Source organism: Strigops habroptila, chromosome 17 (assembly GCF_004027225.2).
Source record: "Strigops habroptila isolate Jane chromosome 17, bStrHab1.2.pri, whole genome shotgun sequence".
In the NCBI taxonomy this organism is placed as follows: Eukaryota; Metazoa; Chordata; class Aves; order Psittaciformes; family Psittacidae; genus Strigops; species Strigops habroptila.
The window spans coordinates 1,377,018-1,396,862 of NC_044293.2; the positions used below are offsets into that span (position 1 = coordinate 1,377,018).

The following is a 19,845-nucleotide window of genomic DNA, read 5'->3' on the forward strand; positions in this document are numbered from 1 at the left end:
GATAGTGAGATTATCAATTGTGTGCTTTTCACTGTGAGGGGAGAAAAACCAGGTGCAAGAGAATTTCCTTCTGAAGTGGGAAGATGATTCAGCTGCTATTTTGAAAAGGAGATGATATATAACTTGTCAGACACTGTTCTGAAGGACAAGATTATATACAGGGTAGACGCCCACAGGAGTCAAGGAGGCAAACTGAAAAACCATTTTAAAGTCAAACATGACTGGCCTGTTCCCCTTCATATAAATGTAATATATTCTTTGTTTCCTGTGTTTAAAACCAAGGCCAAAGTCCCTGTCCAACCTAAGTTCTCCAAGCTTTTAGTACAGGTTTGTGTCTACATGCATCTGTCTGTTTGTGAAGAGACTATTCATTAAATTTGACAGACTTCCACCAGCAGTACTCTAGCTGTAGAGGAGATCAGAGATGAACACAAGAAGCCATGAGAAAGTACTTAAGATCAGGAAACTCCATGCAACAGTAAAGGACAAAGGGATACCATTAAATTAACAAAGACAGCAGGTGTAATGCTACTAAAATAAATAGCCCATAATTCATACAGAAACCTCATTGTTGTTAGTTATCACTAAGATTGAGCACTTAGTGAAATTAAGATTAACATATTTAAGCAGATAAGTATGAGGTTTAAAGTGTAAGCAAATCCCACTGCATGTGGGATACTGAATCATAACCTACCCACCGTAACAGCATATGGGGGAAAGAAAGGATTCTTCAGAGTCACAACTCACAATTTATGTCTATTTTCTTCTAATACACTGGGTACTGGACCCAAACTGTAAAGCAGACTAGATGATGCATTGGTCAATGATTAACCAGCAAGGAACTCACCTGTAAGAATGGGCAACGTTATTTATTAAATCAAAGATAAGCTTATTGCAAGCTGTTATTTTAGTTGCTGGACTAGATAATAAATTAACTTCTTTCTCCTGACACTTATATTGATACTGTTTGACTGGCTTCTGTGGAGGATCACTTTAAAAAGGGACTGAAAAGTTGATGCACTTTGAATTAGCTTTATTAAAGAGATAACTACAATACTCAACAGCAAGTGATATTAACAGCACATTTTGAAGCTCTCTTGACAACTTCAGATGCTATGCACGTATTTCATAGAGGAGTTCAGGATGGCCAAACCATTGAGTTTCCGCAGTTGAAAAATATGCCTGAAAAGACAACAGAAAGGTTGCTGGAGAAATATAAGATAACTAACAATCAAAGTTTTAAGCTTCCAGTGTTCTGCTATACACCCCATGCCCAAACTGTCAAGGATGTTAAATGCTGCCTTCGATAAATTAATCCTAAAGTAGCATGAGAAAGTTTCTAGATCACTATTCCCTACAAAAAGGAAAATGAAAGTCGTAATACTTGACAATTGTCCAAATTGATGGCATTGCAAATTAAAAAACCAACCAAACCAAAAACCTAAGAAAATAAGGTGTTTCCCTTTTGTATCTCTGGGGTGTTTTATGACTCACAGAGCAGATAATTTCTCTATTGCTCATTTGTGATCTCCAGCAGAAGCAAGGCGTTGAAACTTTTGGAAACTAAGCATTACCCCTTGCTTTCTGCAACGGTTGAGGATGTATATTAACAAGTTGAGCTTAGTTCCTCTGTCTGGAATGCAGTTCAAGATCCAGCTGACAGTTTGCAGCTAGCTAGAGCTTGGCATACTCTTGGCTGGCAGCAGCAGACATTCTTTGCTGACATTTATACTTCTGTTTTGCTCTTGTTATTGCTCTGACCTCTACAAACGTACAACATTACTCCTCCTCCTTCCATTCTTCCAGCAGAGGTAACACCAGGAAGCAATTCTCCTTGAAATATGTTAAGGAAGAACAGGAGCACCACGGGAACCCTAAAGCAGAACTGTGGGGACAGTACCACAAGCGGCAACTCTAGCTGGAGGAAGGGTAATAGATTTCATGGAGTATTTATGTAAACTAATCATTTGCCCCGTACCTGCTTGCTCTACAAATAGAATTGACTTAGGCCAAGAATTATCGTCTGCTAACAAACAGATGGTGTAGAAGAACAACAGTCTTTTTTACAGTACCTTGGTTCAGCGACACAGAGCTTCCCCAGAGCAATTGCTGCATTCTCCTGTACTGAAGTTCTTCTAGCATCGCCACCAGCATGTTTCAACAAGATCATCACAATATTGGAATTCAGTAAGGACGTCGCTGCTCCAGGAACTACAAGGCACTGGCCAAGGCAGAATGCAGCATTTCCCACTATCATTTCATTCTCTGAGTCCAACAGCTTCATCAGCACACTGAACCCTGGGAGAAAGAGAGATTAATTGTACAGAATGCATGCAGATTTGTTCGAGTAGGACTGATATTTTCTCCTGTCTTTATCTAAACTCCCAGGGAGTCAGCACTGTTCTGTGCTGAGTGACTCCTAACACAGGAGCAAGAGACTTTCACAAGCAGCTCAGCTTATCTACTTCTGCAACCTATACTAATGTACAGCAGCAGAGTATTTTGTCTATACTACTGGCACAGAATCGCATAGCTCTTGCTGGCGTCTGTAAGCAGCAGCAACATCTCAGGCCATAGAACCTAGAAACATTTAGGTAGATCACTTTCTAAATAAATTACAGCTGTGGCTTTCACATGCATGAAGTCTCCTTGGGGGCTAGGTAAATTTGCTTTGGTTTTCTTGCATGGTCCCATCTGTTCTTCCAGATCACATCCCACCTTTTTCTGCAATATCATCTTCTGAGAAGGCGCTGCTGCTCCAGACGGCAGCAGTGGCTGGTGAATAAAGTGAACTAAGCGGCCCATCTGGAATGCAATCTTATGTCATGGGACTATAGCTCAATTCCATCAGGCTCCTAGCAACAGGGCAAAGTCTGGGTTGGCAAACAGAGATGAAAAAAATAAGAAATTGTGACTTCTCACAAGATTAATACCCAGAGTTTTGGCAGAAAGAATTAGAGTGAAGTGTTATTGCTAATTTGTGGAAATGAAAGCTTCATCTACAGATGACAGTGAAACTAATATGGGGTGTACAATAGGAAGATGATGCTCTGAGAGGCTTTTAATGAGTGGAAATCCTTAGGGTTCAAGTTGAACTACATGAGCTGACAGTTTCTTGACAGGTTCAACCATTTAGATAAAACTTAAGTATTCTCTGTTGTAGTTACATTAGCATTAATTGAACCTGCATTGTAAAGCAATCCAAGTAGTGTTACACCGCATGACTAGAGCGAATATACTCAAAAGTACTCTAAAGACACCTGGCCTGATATTGTCACTCCATTTCCTTTCAATACCAGGCTAAATATCCACATGTAAATTGAAGGAAACTACAAACAGCCTCAACCTCTGGAAATCATGTGTCTAAATGAAGTTTTTTATTTTAGCCATTAACTTTGGGAAATATAACCCAATTCAGTTACATTTTACAAGCATTTTCTTTCAAAATCGGTATACTTCTGGCCCTGACAAAGCATACCAAGCCATTTCATTCAAGTAAAGCAGAGTTTCTCTACCTCAGACTCATTATCTGATGTGCCCATTTCCATCCACACATAGAGCTAAGGCTCAATAAGCACTATTTCAAGAGGTCAGGTGCCACATTACTCAGATAACATGGCTAAAGTCTTGCAAGATTAAACCCTGCTGTTCAGTTCCATTCTAGAAGAGAAGAAAGTAATTGGACAATATACTAATATTACATCTCTGCATCCAGTCTCTACTTAGTCACTTACCTTTATCTGACTTCACGAGATCTTCTTGAGCTTGTCTATTACTTCTGGTGCAGATGGAAAGGGTCTTTATACAATAATTGGATGTCATCTGTCCTCCAGCCTAGATTTGTTTAAAGCATATGTTAACAAACATACAGTTCATACCCCAACTTACTAAAGGTTACAGAATAGCTTAGGTATCATAAAGATAGGTGTTCCTTATGGCTAAGCCCAAATATGAAATTAAGACCTTTGCAGAGTATGTATCTCAAGATGAACACAGGCTGAAAATGACACAAGAACCATCTCTTTCCTGCTCCCAGGCTTGGTTCAGCACTCACAGATTATCAGTGGAAAGGGCTCCATTGCTTTTCAGTGGTCCAAATTAGATCACACCAATTTTAAGCTTCAATCCTCCAGCTGGGCCTGCCAGTATTGGATTCTTGAATTTGCATGCGTCTGCAAGCAGAGCTGTGCACAGGCATCTCGCTCATACGGCAACAACTGGAAAATCTGGGCTACAGACCACACTACAGAAGGCAGTCTAGTCTCCAAAACTGGCTACCTAGCTTAAAACTAGAGACTTGAGAGAACTGTTACAATGGACAACACAGATGCAGTCAAATGCAGCCAGAGTGTCTGCACAGGTCTTTCTCGTAGGGAAAAGAGGCTAAACACAGGGGCAGCTATGGCTTTCTTAAGGGATAATACAAGCAGAAATAAAGTGAATTTTGTTAAATTAATTTACTTTCAAGAATTTGATCATTTTCTTCACCACTCCTCCTTTCACTACTTCTTCTACCGCCGAGGAGGACACTGGCAGGATGCGACTTAGCACTCCAATGGCTCTCTTAATTAGAAAACGATGTGAGAGAAGGAAAAAAACCACAAAGTTTATTTGTCCAGACAACTTGTAGGAGTTTTCAAATTATCTTGGTTTTGCAGAATAAACCCAAAGTAATTAAAGTCATAAAAGAGAAATTTACAGCTGTATAACAAAGAACATCTTCAGGCCATGGCTTTTTTATTGTTTACTGGAAACTGAACTCAGCACAGCTTTTAAAGAGTCAGTATAGAGAGAGATGAGACCAAGCTGAGATCAGGGCAACCCCTTGTAAGTTTATTTATTTAAAAAAATCCTAGTAGAAACCAGCCCAGCACTGCTGGTATTGAGTCAAGTAAAGGAGATCAGAACAATTCATGTGAATTCAGAGAGGTGAACGGCCTCCAAGTTCCCATCTGCTCCTACCTATTTGCCTTGAATAACTGCTATCTGTGGGAGTGACACACCATTAACAGGAGTACAATCTCCTAAGTATGATTCACATATAGGAATTGTGAAATTAAACAGCTGCTAAACACCCAAATTGTTCTTGCTCCTTTGCTTCTAGATTTATTATTCGTTCTTAAGAGGTTTTATATTGAAAACCATCCTAAGGATGAAATTATCTGTAAGAGCTTCTATTATGTGGATTTCAAGAGAACATTGAGAACCTCTTGCACCAAACCATATAAAAATATAAAAAATATAAGTGGTGTATTACTTCTTTACTACTAATAATTATTGTTTTAGGCTTCAAAGCAGGGCAGGAGTTTGCGCTGAAGTGGTCAGGTGAGGTCAGCTAATACAATCTTTTGTTAGTCCATAGATAACCCACTTACTGTCAAAATCCTTCCGTCCTTATCTCTGAGGAGAGACATGCACCTGCCACTTATGTCCACAGCAAAGTACTGAAACAACAACATGAAAAATTCAGCTCTAGGTGATTGCTGGGAAGTGTTAGAGCGCAAATGGGTTAGTAGACAAAGTACTTTACAATGAAGAATCCAATGGAGATCAGGGCTCATATGGCAGTAAGTTACTAACACTTCAGCACCCACCTGTAACTTAAGAATTTCTTCCTTCTTGACAGAATCCTTGGTTTTAAATAATTTTGGAATGTGCCAAGCATTTACATGTATTGCATAATTGGAGACTGATGCCAAACAAAACATTTATACTACTATGGAAAGGTATGTGCTTTACACTGTTTTTTTCTCATACCTGGGTGGGAAAGGGGAGGAATTTTGTACATTTTTTCACTTTTTAGCTTACTTGTCCACTACCCTTAATGATAACCTTAAATACCAATAAAAATTAAAAATTAACTGAACACCAGCAAAATCCAAGGTCAGCAGCCTAAAGAATATTCACAGATCTTGTATACCTGGACAGTCACATTTGATTCAAGCAGTAAGTTCATCATGAGGCCCAGAACTGCAAACAAACACTCCTGGTATTTGGGCGTGCTGACATCAAAGCATTCATCCTGTATACAAAGGAGAGAAGAGTACAATCAATTCAGAGGATCAAAATATGCACTTCCTCTGTGTGCTTACTTGCATGGTGCATCAGGGGAGGACTGAGGGAGCACTCGGAAGAAAAAGCCCTGTGAGCATCAGAGGTAATAACAGCTTTTTGATACAGATTCATTCTTGTGCTTGTTTCACTTTGGTATCTAAAACTGCACACTCCAAACTTGTGATGTTTAAGCAGTTAACAAGGTCCTTTCCCACCTTCTGAATTCTTCAGTTTCAGAGAACTGAGTTCATACTGCATCCCTACCCTAAAACGGGCCACTCAATCACTCTCTCCCCTCCACCCATCTACTCATCCACAACTTCTGTGAACAATGGACCACTTTGAGACCTTTATCCAACTACCAGATTTGAAAGATCTCAGTCAAGGGTTCAGAGCTATTAGGGGAGGAAGACAAACATGATCACAGAAGTACCATTTCCACAAGAGATAAGGCTGATAACACTATTCTAGGAAGCCATCAAGTTTCTTTACCACAAGCTTTAAGCATGCTTGCCAGCATTCTTTACACTCGGCCATCTGCATTCGAATGACTACATCTGCACACAGATTCCCCATGATGCCAATGCAACGGGCAAGGGCTGCCTGGTTCACCAGCTTGGCAGAGGTCTGAAAACAGAAGAATGGAAAACCAAGTTAAGAACAAATGACAAGAAAACAACAGATACGTGCTCCTATCCCTCTGGCAATGGAAAATGGGATTCTAGAGTCAGTCTTACCTATATTAAGTCCCAACAGTCCAAAGTTTGGAAATCACTCTCATATTCACAATGAATCTCCTGACGAATTTTTAAGAGTCTTGGGAAAAAGCGACTAGATCCTCTGGTCCTCAACCTCAGACTGTGAATATAGCCTACTACCACTTAGCTCACAGAACTGAACAGCCGCTGCTGCAGCTGTAATTCCCGTAAGGTGCATTCAAAAGGCAAGAGCAATAAGCAATGTAAAAATACTATGATTATTGCATTGTCTTGGTGCTCATTTGGAGAAGTGGAAGTGTTTTACTTTCCAGCTCTATTTGCTGTTCTGCAACAGAACAAATCTTCCCTATCACCTTCCATTTTCTTAAGGACAGGTTTCCGTACCAACAGTATTATAAGTTTGCAGTTTAAATAAACATTAACCAGGAAAGGGATCTGAGCCACTAAACATCTATACCTGGTGACCTAATGTTGTCTCTTCACCCTGATCTCTCAAATTAGAAAGAAACAGAAAAAGTCACTATCCAAAATATAACCAGTTGGTGGCAGTGGACTGAAGTCACATCAAGAGCCTAACACCAAGCTGAGGATGAAATCCTGGCCTGGCAGATTACTGCTGGGAATCTGCAGTTGAGGAGTTTTTACTGAAAATAAAACTAGTAACATCTAGAACCCAAGCACGAAGTACTCGAGATTGAGAAAATTTTCCCAAGGAAAGCATATGACAAAACTGGATTTGTTACGCCTACAGAACTAGAGGCACAGTACCTACCATAGTTCTGCCACTGCGGGGTTCTGTCTAGGAGCAACTGGCTGTAAAACTGCAAGACTGGTCATAAGACATGTTACACAAAAGTAAACTAGAAAAGTGGAAAGTGAGATCTTTCATACCAGCAACTGGGTGAATAAAGGCAAAACATCTGTGGAAAGCATGACACGACACTGGGTTTTGAACCTGTTGGGGGATAAAGAAAGCCATATTTGGACACTTAAAGCTTTAGGCAAAAATCACAGATTAAGTCAACACAACAGCAACATAAACCCAAGGTAAACATCAGTCAGCAATGTACCCTCACGGCAAAGGCAGCCAACAGCCTCTATCACTAGGTCATTTAGTAAATTTTGAAGTACAACTTTTTACAAGTGAATGAGGAAATATAAGTTACCTTTCCTCTTCAGTTAAATCAGACAATATGTTCATGGCACTGCCAGCCCTGGCATCAGTGCTGTTGACAAACATCATCAAAATCTGCAGCCATCTGTAATTAAAAAAGCCAAAAAAAATTATGTCAGCTTCAGTTTAGTTATTAAAGATCAAAATTGTAGTTTAAGTGCACCAACACAATTTATGATCTTAAGCTCCTTTTTGTTCAGCAGGGTTTTCACCAATCTAGATGCTTCTAGATTGCTCCTATGCTCTCCATTGGATCTATGCTCTCCAAACATACTCAGTTACTTAACAGCCATTAGAACAGTATGTCAGCACTAGATTCTCTCACAGTATTTCCACATGCTCCTCTACTGAGCTGAAATTCTTTGCCACTCTTCTTCAACTTTGTAAGCACAGTAAGAGAACCTATAGTCTCATCTCTTTAAGCTGACAAGCACAACTGCCAAGAAGCTCAGTATCTGCAACTTTACCTTCTGAACATCCTAACTCTTTTAAAGCAATCAGGCCCAGGATCTCTTTCAGAAGTCCACAGGAGATTTATCTGGCTCCTGATATTTCAAGCCACAGTAACATTATCTGCCTTTTTTTTAAGCATCCTCTCAGATGTAGCTCATTTCTTTAACTTCTCCTCCCAAGGAAAAATGTCTCTGGATTAATGTTGTATTAACGTAGTGAAGTGTGCACAACTTTTGAAGAATCTTTTCTTCCATTATTCAAACCGTGTGTTCCAAACCAATACATTAAGATTTTGCCTCTGCTTAACTCTAAAAGGAAATACCAGGATAGTAAGATAAAGGTAACAGACTGTTGTTTCTTTCAACACTCTGAGTCATGGCAACACTGAATAATCACACCAAATGAGAAGAATCGCAGCTTGAAACCATGAACTATCAAGAGACAACAGTGTAAGCTTCTGACTGGGTTTCAGACAAACACACACTTACTGGTTTAAAAAAACTATGCTACAGAATTATATGAACATCCTTTAGAATAAGCCCTTTCTACACAGTTTTGCAGACACCTTCAGATACAAAGTTTACTAAAGTTTTCCCCACACCCCTAACTTTTACATTTGCTTAGCTTGGCCTGTCTCTCAAGGACGGAAATCTCAATGTCATCATGTTCATTCAGAAAGCCTGTCCCCATGATGCTAGGGGAATGAGTTCTGAACATCTGTGCACCCAGGCATTACGGAAATTTGTCTGAGGTACAGCAGAGTTTATTACTTGGTTAGATCCAGGTGCCTGGCCAGCAGTCTCCTCCCATTCTCATTCTCTGAGTAAAGAGAAATTAGTGCCAATGTCTCCTTTTGGATCTCCAATACCCCAGAAGAAAGCAGTTTTGGCAGCTGTGCACTCAAATCAGGGTGAGTCAATAGAAGACGCTGATTTTCTTCTGAATAAAAAAAAAACGAACAAGAAGATCCAAGAGCAGTGTCATACACAATGCCATTACTCTTATTTTTTTCCTAGGTGCTGATTTAACAGGTTTAATGTCTTTATTTCATCCACTAATGTGGGGTTTCCCCTTACCTTGCAGCATTAATATTTGCTTGGGAATCAGCTGGATGCCATGATTTACAAGTCAATACAGGCACTGACATTAAGCATTCTATGTTTTCCTTGTGTGGCACTTTGCATCGCTTTACCACCCACCACCACCCCAGCCCATTTCTCATCTATGCAGATACTCCCTAGAAACAAGGGCTACCTCCCTAGTGACTCCTGATTGTGAATGCCAAAGGAATTTGCCTTCTCTAATGGTGATTCTATAAAACTCGCTTTTTGCTAGTGTAATTGGTTAAAAACAAAATTATACAAGTGATATTATCTTAAAAGCAGTAATAATCACAGGGAATTTAATTTCCACCCCTTTAGTAGTTTTAAAATGCTCATAGAAATAGACTGAAAATTTAATCTCATGATGCACAGAACTGCCAAAATTGTGGTTGCTGCTAGCAGTATATGCCAGCACTTGCTATTGACCTGTAAAACTTAGTTTACAATAAGGTCTAGACCCAAGTGGTCTGAGAAAGTGATGTTCGTGCCAAACATCAATTTTAAACACAGTAAGTGCCATATTAACAGTACATTAACAATGATTAATGTTGATTACATATTTTTACCATTCCCAGCGCAGACAGCTTGCCAAAGGAACAGAAGAGAAACAGACAGATCCACTTCAGCAGTGTTTTTTCTCTCTGCACAGAAGCCCCTAAATTAGAAATGGTGGCTCATAAAAAGAGCAAAGGACACATCAAACAATCAGGTCTTTGGCAAAGCCTCAGAGAGACAAGGATCTGCCACACAAACACTTAAGCTCATAAGCTCTATCTAAACCCAGCTCCTTGGTTAACCATTTTTAGGAGTATGGTTTTCCAGAGGACTTCCCATGAGAGCAGATTTATTATCTACTAGGTCTGCTCTACCCTCAACACACACAGACCCTATATGAGCATTATACAGCACTATATAGGTGAGAAATTCAGTTCGGCACCCAAAATATTGATGAACCCTAAAGAAGTCTCTGTGTTGCGATCCCATGAGAACCTTAAAGAATAGCTCTCCTGCCCTGTTCAACCGATCGTGCTGTTCTGAACCTTAGTTATGCAAAATCTTCCAATTGCATCTTCTTACTTGTTTCCATTATCTACCTGAACCTGACTCAAATATACATTCAGCAACTTAAGCAACTAAGTGCTTTCAGATTTCTTCTCTATTAAGTTGGATTTTTTTTAATCAAACCTGCTCTCACTAGGAGATAGGATAACTGTACAGAAATAGGAGACAGAAGCAGAAACTCATTAATCCTGTTCACTGCATCTAAGAAAGCACTGTTTGTATTAAGAGTCAGATATAAGTCAGTCCATTCAGACATTAAAATCTGCTATTACATTATCTTCTGGTCATTTCATCTGCATTTCAAGAGGTGATTGTGTTTCTTGAAAACAGTATTTTCGTTTCCTCATGCTGTAACACCCTACTGTTTTCCTTTGGAGAGCTCTTACCGTCTCACAATCTCATTGTCTCCGAGGATACTGAATCCATTGTTTGTTCTAAATAAAGTTTGCTCAGTGCCTGAAAAAGTCAGAGATAAACAAATCAGGTCTGTGATCCATCTGGCTGATACATCATTGTAAAGGCAGACTCCTGCTCTTCTATAACACAGTGTTAAAAGAAAAGGTCACTGGATCAACAGCTTTGAGGAAAGAATGTCAGCAAAAGAGGGGAAAAACTCCAAGAATGCTACTTGAAGTAGAAGCAGCTTTGAAGCTGAAGAGTACTCTAATTCATGCCTGGTGCTGTAAAGGACAATGGAGTTCAAGTTAAAGGCTTTTTAGGAAGACTGAAACATGAGCTGGCTTTGCAAATTAATATGCTTTAACAGAGAATTACAAATACTTCTACACAAATGAAACAGCTCTTAAGAGACCCAAATCCATAAGAAGTCTTAACAGTTCAGCTACAACATCAGTCTACTTCTGTAAAACAGATGTAAATATCTACTACCCACAAATTTTGAAATATCAAACATTGCTGATTTTATGTCTTTTAACTATAGGAATTCCTTTAAAAACTAATCCACTTGTATTCATCTGCTTGGATTACAGCTCCCATGATCAACAACCTTTATATCAAATACTTACAATCTTTCACGGTTCCTGCTAAAAGTTTGATCCCTCCTGTATAGTAGAGGATATTCTGGTCAGGCCTATGAAGTCTCTGCAGCAGTTCTTTTATGGACAGAGCAGCAAGCTTTCCAGACTGAACTTCCTTCATTGCTCTCTCTTCATCTTTCACTCTTTTTTCCTCCAAGTCTACCTTGTTCATACACTCTTGGAAATCAAAAGACAACAAAGCATGGCAGTTAAATGGTTTTATATGGTCAATTTTCAGGTAGAGAGTGAAGCTGATTCCTTGACAGAGAGAGAGCTACCTTCTACCTACAGATGTACAGAATGACCCACTGCTCTGATCAGTGGAACAGAGCTTAAAGAAGAAACAATCAGAAACAAAAGCTGCGTGAAGAGACTCCATCCAAAGTTCTGAAGGGCAGAACAGTGGTTTTGATTAGGTTCCATCTTGATCAGAAAAAAAGGGATGACAGGGTAAACATTTCTATTTCTTACCTTTAAACAGGCTTTCCTTTTGGGGATCGATTTGTAAGATCTTCTCATAACACTGCCTGGCCTTAATGGAGAAAAGAAATGGGCCACAGCACTTAAGTGTGGAAAATAAATCTTACAAAGACACACAAGTTAAAACTTTCATAATTAGAAGTGTAAGTAAGTTGACTATTATTCAGTCCCTCCACCTGCCCGCTATTTCAAATTAAAAGGAAAATTTCAAGTACAAACCTAGTAATGTACCAGTAGGAACAAAAAAGCAAGGTTACAGTGAGGAAACAGAAAATAAGACATAGGATTAGAACTGCAGGAACTGTAACTATCAGCAGGGATCAGACATGTGCATCTCGTGTCTTTATCTTCTATTTGTGCATTTTGTGTATCCTGAGCTTATGCTTGGATTTAAACTGATCACCAAGCTTGAAAAAGGAAAGAACCTTCTTCACTGCTCAAGCTGCTGAGAACTTTTCAATGTGGATTTCATGTAAATTTCTATTGTCCATGCTCAAGGGTTATTTCTAGTGAAGTTGTTTCTGACAGGATCAGAAATGCTTTTGAGCTTGCCTGCTCTCTTCTTCAGGCTCTTTATTATTTCTGAAGATGTAGGATCAGGGCTGTAGTAAAATATCTGGCAGCTTATTTCAAGCTTAAGTATTTGTTAATAGGATGTTCCATTATTTTAACAGTATTCATGCTTCCATTAGCTTTGAAATTCCATTAGCATGAAATGCAGATTTAAATCTTAAAAACCATGTATACTGAATAGAAAATTCTCTCATTCTTTTGAGGTTAATTGAAGTATGAATTGGCATGGCTACATAGAAGTGTCCTCCTAAATTGCGTGTGCACTAAAGCAAAGGACACAGGCTACTTTACCAAGATATGGGAAGAAGACTTGATTTTAGAATTATTAGTCTTTGCAAAGTACAGAAGGTTTCTCTCAAGTCTAAAGGCTCAGGATACTTTCATTTGACCAGTTCTTAAGAAAGATCACAAATTTCTCCCTCTTACCCACACCACCACATCAAAAGCAGAACAAAACAGGGTCCCATGGCCGCAAGATTTAGTCAACTTACCTCACTGTAGTGTTTAAGTGACAGGTGAGCTTTCCCCATTAGAAAATAGGCTTTAATACATTTTCCATTGCACTGTGTTAAAAAAGGAATTATTAATTATGCGTTTAGAAATTTTAGCCTTTTAATATTTCCCAGCCTTCTGATTAATAGGTATAGCTGCCCAAAATAACTATAAGTCCAGAAGAGGGTGTTCATACCATCTACTAGAGGCATCTAAAGATTATATGCTAAAATATTACCTCCAGGTACCAACTTTCCTTCTCAATGCAAGGAACATAGGCTTTGGTTTGGTTAAAGAAGGAAAGTGGCTGGTGCTAGTATCCTTCCCAAAAACCTGCACTTTAGGCAATACAAGCAGACCCCCACACAGTTAGCTGATGCTAAGTCCTGCATCAACAAGTCTATAATCGCAGAACTTCTAGAACAACAGAATTTCTATGTTTTTTGATTAGTTTTGCCACAAATTAAAAGCTAGGTTATCTTTTCCTGTTCATTTCCCTGTGAGAAATGCTGATTTCTTGAAATGATGCTGCCAATATTATTAATAATCTGTTAACTGCGTTGTAGTCATGGGCATCACTGATGTAACACAACTGAATTCAGATTCAGCTCTTTGGCATTTTATACAGCATCTTCACTTCACCAGATCTGATCTTTGTGAGCTTTTCCCTATTTAGGAGGATAAGCAAGATATTGAGTGCCAATGAGGGCAGTTAATAGCTTAGTATCACTTATTAAATGCTCTTCAGAGCTAGAAAAGCTTCTGCACACAGGCAGCACTGAAATATTAACTGCTTTATGCTGCTCAAGTTAATTCAGGACGCAGGAATCTGTGCAACACCAACACATCCTTTCACTTCCATTAGCAAGTTGTCTCTTCTTGTATCATCAGTAACACAAATCCGCCTCCCAGGAGCATTTGACATAATCATAAAAGATAGAATCCTGAAGTTACCTTTAATGCCCATTCACAGTCACCAATGGCTTTTTCATACTCATGCATCTTCAGGTAGGCCTGAAATAAAACCAGGAGAGTCCAGGCAGAATAATTAGAGTATTTCAAACAACTTCCACTAACTATTGTACAAACATTAGCTAATTAAGGAAAAAAAACCCCAAATCTAGACTGCTATTTGTCTGGCCATTGATTTTGCAGGATAAATACCTACTGCTTCTTCACTTGTCTTCTACCTACTTGGAGTTTGTAATTTAGAATAAATTTAATAAACCAAAATTCAACACACACACATGGATTACACAAGGCAAAGTGAGAATGCAAAGCACAAAATTCTACAGTTATAAAACTAATCCCTAAAAAGATATATTAAAAGAAAAAACAAACTGTGCATTTAAATAAAACTATGAACTGAAATTAATTTTTTCCCACACTTATTCTTGAGGAGTTGGGGTTCACCTGTGCCACATCCAAGAGGGGGAAGACACAAACACTCCATCAGGAAGGACTAACCACAGCAGAACTAAAGCTTCCAAGGAATTCAGACGCATTGATCAAGAAAGAAGAATTTACACCTCTAATGATCATCTTCCTGCAACTCTTTCATTAAGTTTGTAAAAAGATTAAAAGCCGTATAGTGGTAGCTCATTTCCACATGCTGACCTGTGCTCTGTTTGTGTAAAGCTCCTGCTTATCTTTGAGTTTTTCCAGACCTTCAGTGTATCTCTGAATGGCTATGACATAGTCTCCTTTCCTGAAGGCATCGTTTCCTTTCTCTTTCAGAGCTGCAAAACAACAGACATGCATTCAAAATACCATTTGGTTTTTATTTCCCCAAAAGGTGATTGAGGAAACAGAAGCCATATTCTCCTGTTGGAATAATCATAAAAATTCCAGTCCAGTTCCACTTCAGCTGTCTTCATCAGCCATCATTTGCAAGGGACTTCTGAGCTATTCAGTGCACATGATCTCCAATCCTCTTTCAGAGAGAAAACTGAGCATTTGCCTTTGCCTAGCCCAGCTCTGAAATGCTCAAACTTGCATCCCCTATCCCAAACTCATACCATGAAGAGGATAGCATGGAGAAATACAGGTTGCAACAACTCTGTGAAGTCTATAACCGTGTTATATCCAGCTAGTTAGTTCTGTGGAGAAGGCTGGTCTCAGATAACCAAAGCACTGTCTCAGTCTGCATGAGAATGGCAATAACAGAGTAGCTCGACAGCCTCTCAAACCAGCCCAGTTCTTGCTAAGTAGTCTTTGAAGGAATTAGCTAGAAAAACTTTTAGCAATTACCATTTGCTAAGTGTTCATTTCTCTTCCTTCGTTTAGCACGTTCTTTTGCATCCTTTTCCAACACGGCCATAAAGCCATCTTTGAACCAGGACAGTTGGTGGTGGTTTAGTTTCGGTTGTTGTCAGTTGTTTTTTGGTTTTTTTATTAAAATAAAGAAAAAAGCATCATTAAAATCAATCTACAGATAAAAAATAATTTCGAAGGTATTTCTGAGTTATTTTGCTACAAAGAAAATATTAAGGGGACATTTTAACAACTGAAGTGGAACACAAATGACAAGCTATTACATGTAAAGACTATGCTACTACTGAGGATTTGCATACTTGCCTTGAAGTATCTAACCTCTAGAGACAGATTTGTTTCCTTTTAAATTCAGAACACTAACTTTTTAGATGAGACACCAGAATACAATGACTACACTAACAAGCCTTCTACCTATGAACAAGTACAGCCATATTTGTAAGATCCTTCAATATGTTCCCAAATCTGACTGAATTTTGATTAAAGTTACTAGAAAAGTTAGCTTTCACTTTGGCAGGAGTGGAATTAGGTCTTGCACGAAGTAACAGCAATCCTTACTCCACCTCTGCTAAAACAGATTGAAGAGATGCTAAGTACGAGAGGGGCCACTGTCCTACCTGCATTCACTGCCTCTGCACTTGCCATGTCCTAAAAAGAGAGAAACACAGCACATGCATGTACACAGACAGACATTTTAGTACAACCCATAGCAGCAAAGGAACACTCGGTTAAAGTTATTCAAAGCTACAGGGTGTCTGAAATATCCAGATTGATGCATACAGGGAATATGCAATTGACACTGGAATAAAAGATAAGGCTTTAATAGTTTTTTATATTACTGGAAAGCTTTCTGTATCTTTAACAAGGCAAATCACTGAAATTCAAACCCTGCTGCAGGAATCAAAGCTTAATGAAATTAACGAAGGGACTCTTGTGTCTTCAACTAGTTTTCCTCAAGCTCCTGAAGAACAGGTAAAGCTACAAGTTATGGCACCTCCGTGCTTGCATTCAACTTGGATAAATCCCACAGAAGTATTCTGTGTTATTAGCAGCCTTAAAACAAAGACAACACAACACCAAGTACCTCCCAATAACATAACTAGTGGAAAAACCAAAATCACATTCAGAACATGCTTGTAAGTATTGTTCAGATTTTTTTCTCTTAGGCAAGGAATGTGGATTAGAGTTATTTAAGAGCCCTAAGCTGCATACAGGTTTGGCCTCAAAGGGAATAAATTCCTTACGGAAGCTCGTGTATTGATGATTGTTCTGTTCACTGTAGTTTTGCTTTCTTCCTCCTTGCCTGTTTCTTGATCATGGAGCCTTTTCTCTGCTTCAGCAATGGCTTTTTCGTTGACAGCCGAGTCTGTGGAGCTCAAGCCTTGCACTAAATTGGCTAAAAAGGGAATAAAAAGAGAAGAGAGAAATACACACGGACTCTAAATGATCCTGGAGGGACCAGGAGTTCATTTGCGCATCTGATGACACACTTTTGAGGGCACTGGTGACCAGGATAACCTTTATAGATGGAAACACAACTTCATCTCGCTTCCAAGGGCTACAGCTTCTACATGATAAAAATTCCTAGGCTTAGGAAGCAGCTCTTGGCAACCGCAAAGCCTGGCACCTGAGCTCCTAAGGACACTTGGCATAAACTCGGAGCGAAGGGCGGGAATCTGACTCTTTTCCATTCCTTTTCCGCTGTCCTTTTACCCACCCCCTTTTTCTTTCAGCCCCTAGTAACGTATCTGCGGAACACGGCGATGTCCGTCCACCTCCAGCCCCGCCACCGGCACCACCCCGCGGCCGGCCCGGCCCCGCTTACCGATCTCGTCCACACGGCGGAGGAACCGCTGGAAATCCCGCTCCTGCTCCTCGTCGCCCACCATGGCCGCGGTGTGGGGACCGGGGTTTGGGGACCGGAGCCACCGGCCGAGCCCCCGGACGCGAAACACCGCGGCCGTTACCGTGGAGACTACGCCCTTGCCGCAGCGTCAGCGGAGGGGGCGCCGGGGGCGCGGCTATGCAAACGAAGGGCGGGGGCTCGCTGGCCGCCATTTCGCGGAGGGACGCCGGGCACGGACGGTGCCAGGCTCGGTCAGCGCTCGGTGCCGGCCGGTCCCGCCGCGTCTGTGCTCCCCTCCCTCAGGCGTAACCCGGGGCACGGTGGTGGGCAGGAGCAGCCACGGCCACTGGCTGCGCTGCGCTGCCCCGGCCGTCCGAGCATCCCTCGCCCCGCAGCATGTAGCAAGGGGGCCCTCTGGTGGCCCAGCGCCGCCACTGCCGTGCGAGATCGTTGTAAGTGAACCGCATGTGCATGGGAGTCAAGGACTGAGATTGTACCACATCCACCACCCAGCCTCCATCGTTCACGGTGGGTTCGCGTAGAAAATGCAGTATTGCAAACATGCAGGGCAACAAAACAGAAATCAGTATCTGTATAGAGAACCATTTCGCCCACGGTGTGCTACAGACTAGAATAAGGGGGAACTCTTTGTCAAGAACAAAGCAGGCTGGCAAAACTCCACAAACTGCGTAAAACAAAGTCAGGAGAGGGAAGTCAAATTCTAATGAAAGAAAAATGGCAGCTATGAAGGACGCGAGAGCCTTAATCTGGAACATGAATTCCAAAATGCAGTGACAGGCACCTGATGAAAGAACCCACCACCAAGAAGATGGATTATTTCCTGTGCATTCTTCCTATCCCTTTTCCTGGGATAGCCTTTTCTAAAGCAGTAGACATACAGCGCCAATCCCAGCAGCTTTGCTGAAATAGTCTTATTGCAAACCACAGTGTAAACAGCAGTCAAGAATAGAGGGCAAAGCTCTGGAGAGTAAGCAGAAAGGAGAAGGGTCTTCTGTTGGGATAACAAGTACTTTGGCTCATACATTTACTTCTATTTCTGTGAACAATTCTGACACCGAAGTATTAACACATCACAGCTCCGATTTCTCCTTCCATGCCCTGGGAAATCAATGCTTAGGACAGAATTAAATTCGATTAGATTCATCCTACATTAACCAAGTTCAAGGACCCAATTCAGGGTGGGTTAAGGACACCGTTTAAAGCCAACATTCGCATGCACACACACACACCCCCCTTCCAAGGCCAGGGAAGAGAGGAGCACCTTTTTATGGGAAATGCATCTGTCCTCAGTTCACAGTAGACATGAAACTGCATTTGTATATCAATTATCTCAAGGAAATCCTCTACAGTGGGGCCGAGAAACTACACCATCCCACTGCCACTGTTCAGAGATGCACCAGGTTGAACCACGCAGCACGACTGCTTCACTAACATGACTGTGCAGACAGTTGCACTTCCTGCTTATCTACAGCCCCGAGCCTCAGACAGATGCTTAACTCATGCTGTGGGCACGCCACAATGGGAGCGCTCACTCACATTAAGCTCACACGCAAATACAGCCCTGGGAATCCACGTCTGTACACAGGACCTAGCGGAGCATCTAAAGAAGACTGTAGGCATGAGCTTTTTTTTTTTGTAATTTTTATTTGAACACAGTATTCTGACAGAATGCAAAGTCAAAATCCTCAGTTAGTATCAGTATTTACACCAGTGAGAATGGGAATAAAGGTGGAACCGATGTTTCACTTGGTAAAAAGATTTTTTGTTTTTTTGTTTTTTTAACAAGATAGAAGGCCCCCAAAAGTAGGGAATGCTCGGTAAGGATGTCAATGGAGGGTCTGAGAACAACTATCAAAACAGCCTAGTGTGAAAATGTGGGGTTTGAAGGCTCCATAGAAAAGTGTGAAAATAGAACTCCACTCTAAAAGCTGAACAACTGGATGCACTATTATCATCTTTACGTATGGTGTAGCATGAAATGTAATCACTCCACAACTAGAAGCTGATCAGTCTGCATTGCCATATAGATATATATGTATGGCATGGATACATATATAAACATATACAGCATAAACGGTGTCAGGTTGGTCCCTCTTCAAAGGTTTAAATAAAAGCAATGAAGCCAAAGCTATCTTGGAAATGGGATACTTCTAAATTAAAACCAATTATTCTCCATTAAGGGGAAGCATAAAGCCACTCTCCAGAATTAATCTACAACTACTGGGAGGTGCCACGAGGGCATTGAAAAGGAGATGGACACTCCCAGTGTTCAGGCAATCACAGGGTTCACTTCTGCCTCGCAATGGTGCTCGCTCCATCGATCTCAACACAAACCCACTGCAGCCAGCAGGGTACTTTCTAATGATGTGGGTGTTGGATCAAGCTTTGAACTGGGTACTTTTTATGCCAGAAATGCTGACCCAGGTGGTAAATTACCACAATTTTCAGACAACAAGTGCTGACCAGAGCCACTGGACATGCTTCTGGTTGTTAGCATCGTGCAGCATTTGTTTCCTAACAGCTGCTCAGCTCTCAGAGTTACAGCTTCGGAGGTGTAACG

General features: G+C 40.6%; 1 protein-coding gene across 2 annotated transcripts; it reads right to left on the reverse strand.

Annotated features, from left to right (window-relative positions):
• Positions 1 to 1,018: 1,018 nt before the first annotated feature.
• Positions 1,019 to 17,432, reverse strand: TTC12 (tetratricopeptide repeat domain 12). Of its 2 annotated transcripts, XM_030505279.1 has the most exons (21): positions 17,244 to 17,399; positions 16,663 to 16,814; positions 16,036 to 16,066; positions 15,398 to 15,475; positions 14,765 to 14,886; positions 14,102 to 14,161; positions 13,147 to 13,218; positions 12,074 to 12,134; positions 11,591 to 11,779; positions 10,952 to 11,021; positions 10,070 to 10,158; positions 9,171 to 9,339; positions 7,940 to 8,032; positions 7,665 to 7,728; positions 6,547 to 6,681; positions 5,921 to 6,022; positions 5,376 to 5,444; positions 4,462 to 4,563; positions 3,735 to 3,834; positions 2,073 to 2,298; positions 1,019 to 1,182 (listed from the first exon to the last, which is right to left on the reverse strand). In XM_030505279.1, exons 1-21 carry the CDS (start codon positions 17,305 to 17,307, stop codon positions 1,107 to 1,109), a joined length of 2,124 nt encoding a protein of 707 aa, XP_030361139.1. In that variant the 5' UTR covers positions 17,308 to 17,399; the 3' UTR covers positions 1,019 to 1,106. The 2 variants fall into 2 exon arrangements, with proteins under 2 accessions (XP_030361139.1, XP_030361140.1); XM_030505280.1 differs by lacking the exon at positions 16,036 to 16,066 and having other exon boundaries at positions 17,244 to 17,432.
• Between the last annotated feature and the right edge of the window lie 2,413 nt (positions 17,433 to 19,845).